The sequence below is a fragment of the Tamandua tetradactyla genome, chromosome 4 (genome assembly GCF_023851605.1).
Source record: "Tamandua tetradactyla isolate mTamTet1 chromosome 4, mTamTet1.pri, whole genome shotgun sequence".
Taxonomy (NCBI): domain Eukaryota; kingdom Metazoa; phylum Chordata; class Mammalia; order Pilosa; family Myrmecophagidae; genus Tamandua; species Tamandua tetradactyla.
The window spans coordinates 184,852,274-184,864,396 of NC_135330.1; the positions used below are offsets into that span (position 1 = coordinate 184,852,274).

Below are 12,123 nucleotides of genomic sequence, written 5' to 3' on the forward strand. Positions count from 1 at the left end.
CATGTCCCATATGGACCGGGAGGGTAGTAAATTCACTTGCCATGTTGGCTAAAAGAGAGAGAGAGGCCACATCTGAGCAGCAAAAGAGGTTCTCTGGAGGTGACTCTTAAGCCTAATTTTAAATAGGCTTAGCCTGTCCTTTGTAGGGATAAGTTTCTTAGGGGCGAACCCCAAGATTGAGGGCTCAGCCTATTGATTTGGTTGTCCCCACTGCTCATGAGAATATCAGAAATTCTCCAAATGGAGAAACTGAATATTTCTGCCTTTCTCCCCATTCCCCCAAGGGGCCTTTGCAAGTACTTTATTCACTGTCCAAATTGCTCTGGGATTTATTGGGGCATCATACTAACCTGGACAAACCAACAAAATCTCAAGACCTATTTTACTTATGATGTTCAGTTAAACTGACCATACAAATTCAGTTAGGAAATGGACTCCCAAACTATAATTTTTGCACCAAATAAACATCTCTCCCTTTAGTCTCACACAGAAGTTGAAGTTTTAAAATATGGATGATATCATCCCTTACCCAATCTTCTGATATACCTTTGTCTTCTCCAGATCAGGTTCATTCATATCTCTGGTTCACTGTCTCATCACTTTTTCAACTTTTTAAACAGTTCCTGTATGGGGTGTTGCTGACTTTGATAGCATCAGAACTCTTAACTCTGAGTCTCAGGTGTCCTGGATCTATTTCATTTGGGATTTGTTGTACTTCTTGGATCAGTAATTTTATATCTTTCATAAGAGGTGGGAAATTTTCAGTGATAACTTCTTCCATTAGTCTTTCTCCTCTTCCCTTCTGTTCTCTTTCTGAGACACCCACAACACATTTATTTGTGTGCTTCAAGTTGTCATTCCGTTCCCTGAGACCCTACTCATTTTTCCATTCTTTTCCCTATATTTTATATCAATGTGTCAAATTTCAGATGTCCAATTCTGCAGTTTACTAATCCTTTCTTCTACCTCTTCAAATCTATCTTTCTAGGTTTCCATTGTTTTTTTTTTTTCATTTCTTCTACTGTGTCTTTCATTCCCATAAGTTCTGCGATTTGTTTTTTCAGACTTTCGTTTTCTTCTTTTGCTCACCCAGGGCCTTCTTTATATCCTTCAACTCATTGATTTTTTTTTTTTTTTTTTTTTGATGAAATTTTCCATGACTGTCTGAACATCCTGAGTTAGTCGTTTCAACTCCTATATCTCATTTCAATTGCTGGTTTGTTCCTTTGACTGGGCCATATCTTCAATTTTCGTAGTATCTCGTTTTTTTTTTTTTTGCTGGTGGCTAGGCATTTGATTTCCTTAATTACTTTATCCTGGAGATTGTTTTCATGCTTTTACCTAGGATTTTCTTGCTGGATGGCTTTGTTCTCTACCTGTTCTTTGATGTTCAGTTCAACTTATTCTAGACCTCTAGCATAGGTTCTGTTTAACTGATGAGAATTTTTCAGTTCTTTATCTATAGTTCTTGCCCTGCCTATATGGAGCCTTTTTTTTGTGGATGGTCTGTCTACTCAGGTATTATCATTCCCGGTCAGATTTTCCCAGATTGGACAGGCCTCCTTTCAGGAGGAAATAGTTGCCTGCATCAGTTTTCCCTGAGGATGAGACCCAGCAGGTTGACAGACTTTCCTACGAAGCCTCTAGACTTTATGTTTTTCGTATCCTACCCAGTATGTGGTGCTTGTCTGCCTGTGGCTTCCCACCAGCTTAAAGTGATGTGGTACCTTTAACTTTAGCAGACACTCCCCTCTGGGGGGCCTAGTTGAGACAGAGATGAGGTTGTAGGTTGGCTTTAATTGCTTCATTTCTCCAGTCCCTGGGGACTGAATTCTTGAGAGAGGAATTCCACTTGAGCTGGGCACCACCTTTCCCTTGGGGAAAGTACAGCTTTTACGGAATTAATTCCTTTCACCTGCCTGATATCTTTGTCTCTCAGACAAGCTTAATTCTGTCTTTGCTTGAGAAGTTTGGAGCCTGAGAAGCCTGGCAGTTCTATCTAAAGGGCTGTTAAGTAGTAAAAGCAAAGCAAAACACCCCAGGCAAACTGTGTTGACAATAAAGCAGCGTTGATTTGCGAAAAAAAAAAAACAAACAAAGCAAAAAAAAAAAAAAAAATCTTTTTCCACAGGACCCTGTTCTTCAGGTTTGTTAATCAAGAGCTTAAGTTGGTTTGCTGTTCTCTGTATCTCCAGGCTTACTGTGCCACCTTTTTTTAGTATTTTGTGCTGTCTGACTCAAAAAGCCACTGTTTTTTGTTTTTTGTTTTTTGTTTTTTTTTCTGTCAGCCCTGCCCCCTCTCTGCCAGGGCAGAAAACGCTTAGTACCGTTAGTTCTTATTACAGGTTTATCTGAGGTGGGGTCCTATTTTCAGTAGTCAGAATTTGTTCATTAATTCCGCAGTTGGAGCTTGGCTGAGCTCAGCCTTTGCTGCTAGTAAAGTCTGTTTCCTTTCCCCTGGGGGAACCAGCCTGCCATGCCCATGGGGTAGGAACACCAGCCTCTGGGGCTTGGGGGTCTTAGTTCTGCATGAGGTCTCAGCCAGTCCAGCTTGTCCAGATGGATGTATGCTGTATGTCCAGTCACTGATGTGGCCCCAGCAGTTGTTCTGTACTGTTCTGACTATTTACTAACTGCTCTGGAGGGCGAACTAAATTCCACACCTCACTGAGGCACCATTTTGCCTCCTGTCTCCTGAATGGAATTTTGATAACCAAAAGTAACCAGAAAATTTTGGAATCCACCCAAGTTATCATTAAGGGCTAGGAAAGATACTGACTACAGCATGGTTAAAGGCAATGACCATAGACAAATAAAATGTCTTGGAGGAAATACTTAGAGTTTATGATGCCACCTGTTCCTTCCTTAGGAGGAGATATCCCCTCCATGTTTACCTTTAGTCATTATATCTCAATTAGCACTATAGAAGATGTTGTAACTGGTACCCTGCTAGCAGTGTGCCAGCTGAGCCCCTGATCCAGGTTTGACAGTCTCAAAAATAGAGAAATTTAGAGACAAAAGGGCCAGTAGGAATAAGTAGTAAAGTTTATTAAAAGGAGAAGTTGATCAAAGAAAGAGAGTACACATTAAAAAAGGTTAACACAGACGTACTCAAGGGAGAGACAAGCACTGAATGGATTGGGCTAGCTAACTTGTTTGGTAGGAAAGTTTGGTAGCAGGATTCCATAATAAACTTTGAATACTAGGTGTATTCTTTGTTCTAGGAGAAGATAACTAGCAGAATTTATGGTTTGTTGTCACATACCTAAAATTTGTCTTTGGATAAATGGTTAACAGTCTTTATAGCATATGATTTTTTTTTTTTTTTTTTAATGTGGGCAGGCACCAGGAATCAAACCTGGGTCTCCAGCATGGCAGGCGAGAACTCTGCCTGCTGAGCCACTGTGGCCCACCCTATATCATATGATTTTTAATATAGTAGTCTCACGAGGGAGGTAAAGGAGGTATTTGCTCCATTTTATAGTTCAGGAAGCAAGCTCATGAAAGCAGTATCTAGAGTTATGGTACTTGTCCATTTGACTCTTAGATCAGTGCTTTTTTTTTTTTTAAACCTTATTAGGAGAGTACTTTATTCTTCCATTTTGATGTTATCTCACATTTGGTCTTTTTTTAAAATTATAACATTAAATAAATGTTATGTATATAAGCTAAGTCATGTATATGAGCTTTTAGGAATCATACTAGAACTTAACTGTAGCCCCTAACAAAATTCCTTTGACAGATTATAAATACAGCTACTGAAAGGTTTGATTATGCTTTACAGAGCCTTTGTCACATTTTTGTTGCTATTCTGTATTGGTAAATACCTATTTTTAGGGCAGATTTGCTTTGGGGAAAATAACATTTTCCTGTAAACGACATTTACAACCAAGTTGGATGAAGAAATGATTGAATAAATTAGGCACTGCAGTTTTGGTACAAATTTTTTTAATTGCCATAATTAGGTCATTCCACCTTAGTTACAGAAAAGATGCAAATAATGAAGGAATAACTATATTGCTTTCCTAAGTAATTACTTTGAAGATCTGTAGTTAATTGGATGTGTAAGTTCTGATATGGTGATTGTCTATTTTTAAATCTCATTTTATATTCATGTAGTATGTATGTGTTGATGGGAATTTTTAAATATTCAGGTATATCTTTGCTAGAAGTGAATACTGGTAAGTCTTTGTGAGGGCACATGTGACTGCAGGACAGACAACCAGGATTTCTCTTGCTGTTATATGGAATGATCTAATGTCCATTTTATCTCTGTAATTCTGTGACAGCTTGAATTGTAACATCATAACTGTGTCCTCCTATGAGGTTTACTTTTTCCTCTGATTATGCATACATAGTTTTCACCTGTAATGGATCAGTTCAGGTGCCTTCCTTAACCATATTATGTGTCTTTTAAGTTCAGCTAGTGCAATTACCTTTTCAGATACTGTTCAGTTACTCTAAACTCAGTTTGGTATAAATGTTTATGAAATATTGTAAAATAATTTTGGGGTCTTGAATGAAGGAAAAAGAAATTGTGTGAAGAAATCGTAAGAAATACAGATGACTATTTATCAAATGTAATAATGGCTAAAAGCTACATTGAAGAGAAAAAAAATGATTTGGATGCAGCTATGAAGATAGCAAGAGAGTTGAAATCAGCACCTTCTCTGAGGACATATTGTGATCTAAATCAGGTAATTTTAGTAGTTCATAATGTGAATCATTTCTTTGGTATTTCATTTCACGTGCTTTGGAATATGATATTTAGACTAAACACAGAAGAATTTTTTCTTCAAATTATCCTAACTTTTAGCAGCAATTTAGAATTCTTAGGTTTTTGAATTCTAAAGCAAACATGACATTTGTTTAGGCTTTTATTATTATTATTTACCACTGAGGGAAATGATGTAATAAGGTCTTTATAATGCATAATCTGAAAGCAAGTAGGATGGCATTCAGTCAAAAATTAATCTTCTAGGACACCTGAATAAAAATGAGGGTAAGAGTAACAGATTAATGAGACTATTTTCTTGTCATAAACAACTTAGATATGGCTGTCAGCTCAAGTTAAGAATTTCATTCAACTACGGATTATATATGTATAACGGAATGAACATATGTTAAGAATATTTGTGTTTCTTCTAATATTTTTTCTTAAATTAATAAAAAATAAAAAGATTAAAAAAAATTTCATTCAAGATTCCATTCAGTTTTTTCTGTTCCCCTCTCACAATGTTCAAGTCAAGAGGCAGTATACTTCAGCTTTTCTTGTCATCTAATTATGTGCAGAGGGGGCAGGGTTGGGTGAAATTGAAGGATGTTTCTTATCAGATAGTTTGGCAACACAGGATTAGCCTGGAACACAGGGTTAGCCTGGATACTCTCTTGCTGATTTCTGCCTTGCTCCCTAAGTGTATGAGTCCTGCTTTATTCACATTTGACTCCTCAGGGTCCTATTTCCTATACATAGTAAAATGTTTGGACTGAACTGAAAAATAGAAACCATTGATTTACCTTTCTCTGAGGTCTGCAACTTTAAATGAATGGAGAGTTTGCTACTTCCTTACATGGTCAGGCCTCCCTCAAACTGCATTTTTAAAAACAATAATGGTCATTTCGTATACATTGTACGTGAGGCACTAGGAGTTGAAAAAGTGATAGCTTTGGCGTTTATTCTATTAACCTAGTTAGGAAGACGGCAAAAAAAGAGAAATATTTGAAGATAGCAGAGGCAGTACAAAATAATAGAATGGTTCTTTGATCATGCCAATGATCAATATTAGCCAATGTCTAATTATTATCTGTTAATTTATATCTATAAAAGATTTTAATCTTTAGGGAAATAAAATCGTACCTTAAGCACATTTGCATCCCTTCCTTTTGGTGCCTAAAATCAGGGCCTTGAACGTAGTAAAATACCTAAAGGTTATAGTTTTCTTTGTAAAAACTTTCCTTCAAGGAAATCCACATGAATGACACTTTTCTTTTGATTTTAGATTATCCGGACTTTGAAGTTAACATTTGAGAGTGAATTGTCAGAAGTTAGCTCTCTAAAACTAAGAAGTTTTCCTAGGTAAGGAAAGCTTGTAAATTTAGGAGTACGTAACAGTTAAGTATAAAAATGTATTAAAGCCTAAATTTCTTCATATGGCAAGCAATTATAAATTAAAGATCTGAATCACAAATATTTCCCAAGTTCAGCCATATTCAAGTAAGCATAATTTATGTTAAATTAAAAAGTTATTTTATTTTTTCTTTTTGAGTTATTTTCATATTGGCAATTCATTTTATTTAGATAAAGTAATAAACTTTTATCTGAATGTTTATATGCTAATGCTTAATTTTAGGTTGAATATGAATTGCAGTGAGATCATCTGTACATTCAACAATGTGGGGAAGATTGAATTTGAGGATTCAACAACGTATGTATTTGTAAGAATGTCAACATGATTGATAAAATAGTGTCTGCCAAGGGCCTGTGTTATCTAAGAGACCGAAAAATTTATATTTAGTGTGATGTGGTTCACAAATTGAAAAAATAGTTTTAAGAGCAAGATAGTATAAATTAGGTAAATTCTGCATATAATATTTAAGAATTGAAAGACTTAGGAATCAGTATTTGGTGACATATGTCAGTTGTCTTTGAGACTCAGAAAGCAAGTGTTGAAAACTGATCGTGTTCTAGGCACAAGCATCCTAGTTACTGAAGTGTATATTAGAAAAAGTACAACAATTAGAGGTAGACAGACATGCAAAAAATAAAGTGCGCAATTGCTGTGACAATAGTATATGCAAAATTTAATAGGAATACAGCAACAGAATGTGGTCAGTTCTTTCTGGAAATTCTTGGGTGGGGGTGAGGGAGGGATTTAGGAAAGGCTTCGAAGAGATTTTGTTTTCCTTCATACTTGAAAATGAGTAGCAATTTGAAAGGTGGAAAGGGGGAGATAGGCATTTTAGCAAAAAGAAATTTATGGGTAGTGCAATAGCATGCTACATTGAAGGAAAGATATGATTCCATATAGCAGAAGATACATAGAGACTAAAGACTTTGTAGGAGTTCTGCAATGGAGTTTGAACTTTCTAGACCCATAAAATAGCTACTAGTTACATGTGGCTATTTAAATTAATTAATTAAAATTAAAAATGCAGTTCCAAGTACATTTAACCACATGTGATTACCAAATTGGACAGGACAGCACATTTCCTTCATGGCAGGATAGCTGTATTGGTCAACACTGTTCTAGACAATGGAAAACCACTAAAAGGTTTTAATCATGAAAATAAAGAGAATTAGATTGTGTTTTTAAAAGATAACTCTGGTAACCATTTAGAGGATACTTTGGGGGAATTTAAACCTGGAGGCTGAAGGGTTGGTTAGGGTATTATAGCAATAGTCTTAACAAATGGTGAGAACCCAAACTTTGGTAGTAACACTAGAGAAGGACTGGGAAGAGATAACCACAAATGCTGAATAGTAAAAATTGATAAAGCTTGGTAATGGATTGGGTACGAAGAATGAGGAAAAAGGAAGTAACTTTATTGACTACAGGTCTGGTATTGGTGGTTAAGTTGATGGATCTTGGTGGTATTTACCACATGTGAATACAGTGTTGAGTTCCTTATGTTCATCAGTTATGTGGACAGAAGTGTACAGAAAGCAGTTGGCTGTATGTGCTGAAAGATAAGAGGACTTGGACTTGATATCTGAGTTTAGAAATAGTCAGGATATAAATGTTGTAGAAGCCTCCAAAAAGACAGTAAGTTCATTCACTTGTAGGTGGTATATCTTCTGGAGGAAATTATCTCCCAAGAAACAGCACATTCATTACCTTCATGTCATAATCAACCTTACCCATAGTCTTGCAAGCTCACAAGCACACATGAGCAGGTCCTTGCTCAGCAGGGAAACGGATATCAGCCAGCTAGTTAATGGGCCAGTGTAACTGCCACAGGAGCTAGAATATTTATGTTGGCATTCTCTTACAGTAAACATACATGAGAAGCTGAATTATTAGAAGATTATTTTGTTTGCAGTCTTGTTTGAAATAAAAGAAATTAGATGAGTCAAATGGCTTAATAGCATTAGGCCTAGATAACTTACTCCAGACCTTAGTACCCCAGGGAAGACCTTGCTAGAGGGCTGAAGTACTAGTCCATTGACTGAAGTCATCTACCCCCAGTCAGTGCTTAATGACCACTGCCCCACATGTGCCTCTGTGATTTGACTTGTGTTTCCACAGATGATCAGCAAACTTTGCAATCAATACATTCTTTTAGATATTTTCATTGCTTGAATATGGTTCCTATAAAATATTTTAAGACTAATAGCTATTCTATCTCTTTAATAGTTTGTATTGATTTTTTTCTGTTTATTTTGAATCTGCAAATTTTGTTGATATGTATATTCACATAGCATATATTCTGTCCAGCGTAAGCAGTATCTCAGTTATGCATCATAACTATATTGATTTTAAATTTAACTCTGAGAGCATTTTTTCCTTATTTTTAGGGGAAGTATCATTGTAAACCTACCTTTACTGATTACAAGTGATAATTAAACTGTGGGTTTTCCCAGGTAAAGCAAGTATTGAAGTAGATCAAAGACCACACTCTGGGAAATATTAAAATTTAATGCAGGGAAAGTCTAACCTGCAAAAAAAAAAGGAAGAAAGAAAGAAACTGAGAAGGGAACAGAGGGTTGAAAGAAGGAAAATAGGATAGAGTGGTATTCATTCTGGAAGTCAAAGGAGAGGTTGACAGCTTTAAATATCTCAATAATATTAAAAAGAGATGCTATGAAAAGAGACATTTGGATTGCAGGGTGTTTACGATTGTTTGTCTCTCAGGTGCCTGGACCTTTTTCAATGTTCATTACTTTTCCTTGTGTTAAATATGACTAAACAAATCATTGCAGAACAGTATCATTGCTAAATCCAGTTGCCTTTAGTGATTCTTATTTCTAAAATAAGATGCAATAAAACACAAGCTTTATGAGTCTTAGTCTCAGTTCTTTGATAGAATTTCTGTACTTATAGATTTGATAGCCTAAGTCTGTCTGACTGTATGGAGAAGAAAGAAAAATATGGAGTAGAGTGAATAAATAACAGCGTGAATAATCCTACCTAAAGGATTCTTCAAATTAATGGTGTTTAATCAGCCTAGATTAAAGTTGTAATGATTTGCTCAGGGTTGTGCCCTTGATTGTTTCCTACATTTTTTTTTAAACCACTGATTTAAAAGAATGAATAATATAATTTAAACATAATTTGAAAGGAAGTACCTAGACCATATCAAAATGACTAGTTTTGAAAAGCTACATTTTTTCAGGATTAGATCACAGAAAAGACTATATGAAGGTACTTCTTCAGCTTCTCATTGATTATACCTCTTATTGATTTTTTTTTTTAGAAAAGTTGTAGGTTTTCATAAATATGTGTAACAGAGTTCCTGTATATTACTGTATTATTAGCATCTTGCATTAATGTGGTACATTTATTAGGGTTCGTGTTGTACAGTCCATGCTTTTTTTTTAAATTTTTATTCTAGTAGCATATGTACAACCTAAGATTTCCCCATTTTAACCACTTTAAAATATATAATCTAGGGCTATTAATTATTTTGACAATGTTGTGCTATCATCACCACCATCCATGACCAAAACAATTCTATCAGTGCAGATTTAAGTGTTAACTGCCCATTCCTTATGCCCATCTGGCCCTTAGTTACCTGTATTGTAGTTTCTTACTCTGAGTTTATTGCTCTAATTATTTCATATCAATGAGATCATGCAATATTTGTCCTTTTGCCCCTGCTTTCAGTGTTTTAGGCTAGAAATCCCACCTAATAGTGGGATTGCTGGTTTATATGCTGATTCTATACTTAATTTTCTGTGAACTGCCAAACTGTCTTCCAGTCTGTACTGGAAGTTTCTCTAAAATGTCTCCCCTTTAAAGGACTCTAGTAAACTAATCAAGGCCCACCTTGACTGAGCAGTGTTACATCTCCATTTACTCAAAAGGGCCACACCCACATTTGGATGTGCTGCATCTCCATGGAAATAATCTAAGCAGAAGTTCACACCACAATTGAGTGGGTCAGTCTCCATGGAAACAATCTAACCAAAGGTTTCCATCCTATACTATTGAGTCAGGATTAAAGGACATGGATTTTCTAGAATAAATAACAGTTTTAAACCAACACAAATTCCTTATCAGATAAGTGGTTTCCAAATAGTTTTTCCCATTGTTTAAGTTGTCTTTTTACTTACATGATAAAGTTCTTTGCACAGAAGTTTTAATTTTAATGAGACCGCCTTTACTTTTTCTTTTGTTGCTTGTGCTTTGTGTGTAAAGGCTAAAGAAACCACTGCCTAACAAGATTCTAAAGAGGCTTTGCTGTGTTTTCTCCTAGGAGTTTTATAGTCCTGCTTCTTATACTTAGGCCTTTAATCCATTTTTAGTTGATTTTTTATATGGTGGGAGGTAGGGAACCACTTTCGTTCTTTTGCATATTGCCATCCATTTCTTCCAGCATCATTTTGTTGAAGAGGCTATTCTTTCCCAGTTGAGTGGACTTGAACCCATATCAAAAATCAGTCAGACATAAATGTGAGGATTGAATTCTGAGTTCTCAAATCAGTTCCACAGTTTTGATTACTATGGCTTTGTAATCAATTTTAAGGTTAGAAAGTGTGAGTCCTCCAGCTTCATTCTTTTTTAAGATGTTATTAGCTATTTAGGTCCCCTTATCTTTCATCAACAAAACCAAAAGTTGGTTCTTTGAAAATCAGTAAAACTGAAAAACCTTTAACAGGACTGGCAAAAAGAGAGGATACAAATAACTAAAATCAGAAGTGAAAAGTAGGAAGCTTACTACTGATCCCACAGAAATAAGGACTAAAAGAGAATACCATGAACTACTATACACCGACAAATTAGATAACGTAGACGAAATGGACAAATTCTAGAAACACCAAACTACATACACTAGCTTAAGAAAAAATAGAAGATCTCAGCATGCCAATAACAAGTAAAAAAAATTAAATCAAGAATCAAAAATCTCCCAACAAAGAAAGCCCAGGACCCAGATGTTTTCACAGGGGAAATTTTACGAAACATTCCAAAAGAACTAACACCAGTCCTGCTGAAACTCTTTAAAAAATTGAAAAGGAAGGAACATTTCCTAATTTGTATTCTGTGAGATCAACATCACCCTAATCCAAAGCCAGATAAATATACTACAAGAAAAGAAAAATTAGAAACCAATAATCATTATGAATATAGACACAGAAATGCTCAACAAAATGCTAACAGACTGAATCAACAGCACATGAAAAGACTTACACACCTTGATCAAGTGGGGTTTATCCCAACTATACAAGGGTGGTTCGACATAAAATCAGTTAATAACCATATTAACAGAATGAAGGGAAAAAAACACATGCTTTTAATTGATGCTGAAAAGGCACTTGAAAAAATTCAGCACCCTTCTTGATAAAAATGCTTACAAAACTAGGAAGGAAATTAACTCAACATAATAAAAGTGTGTATGAAAAACCCACAGATAACATCATACTTAATGGTTAAAGACAGAGTTTTCCGTTTAAGACCAGGAACAAAAGAAAGATGTTCACCATCATCACTGTTATTCAGCGTTTTATTGGCTGTTTTAGCTAAAGCAATTAGGCAAATAAAAGACATCCAAACTGAAAAAGAAGAAGTTAAACTTTCCCTGCTTATATATGACATAATCTTATATGCAAAAAAAATCTGAAAAATTCAAAGTTACCTGAACTAATAAATGAATTTAGCAAAGTGGCAGGGGGCAAGATCAACATTCAAAAATCAGTAGTGTTTCTATACACTAGTCATGAGCAACCTGAATAGGAAATCAAGAATTTCCATTTACAGTAGCAGCTAAAAGAACCACATATCTAGGAATAAATGTAACCAATATGTAGAGGACTTGTGCACCGAAACTGCAAAACATTCCTAAAAGAGATTAAAGAAGACCTAAATAAATGGAAGGACTTCCCATGTTCATGGATTGGAAGACTAAATGTTGTCAAGATGTCAATACTAACAAAATGATTTACAGATTCAGTTCAATTCCAATAAA

At 35.3% G+C, this 12,123-nt stretch overlaps 1 protein-coding gene across 2 annotated transcripts in view; it reads left to right on the forward strand.

Moving 5' to 3' along the window:
- RNF17 (ring finger protein 17) overlaps positions 1-12,123 on the forward strand; it is a 137,118-nt gene that overhangs the window by 29,416 nt on the left and 95,579 nt on the right. For both annotated transcript variants that reach the window (XM_077158768.1, XM_077158769.1), the window contains exons 7-9: positions 4,526-4,697; positions 6,000-6,076; positions 6,351-6,425. In XM_077158768.1, coding sequence (XP_077014883.1) covers positions 4,526-4,697; positions 6,000-6,076; positions 6,351-6,425 — 324 coding nt within the window. The remainder of the gene's footprint in view (positions 1-4,525; positions 4,698-5,999; positions 6,077-6,350; positions 6,426-12,123) is intronic.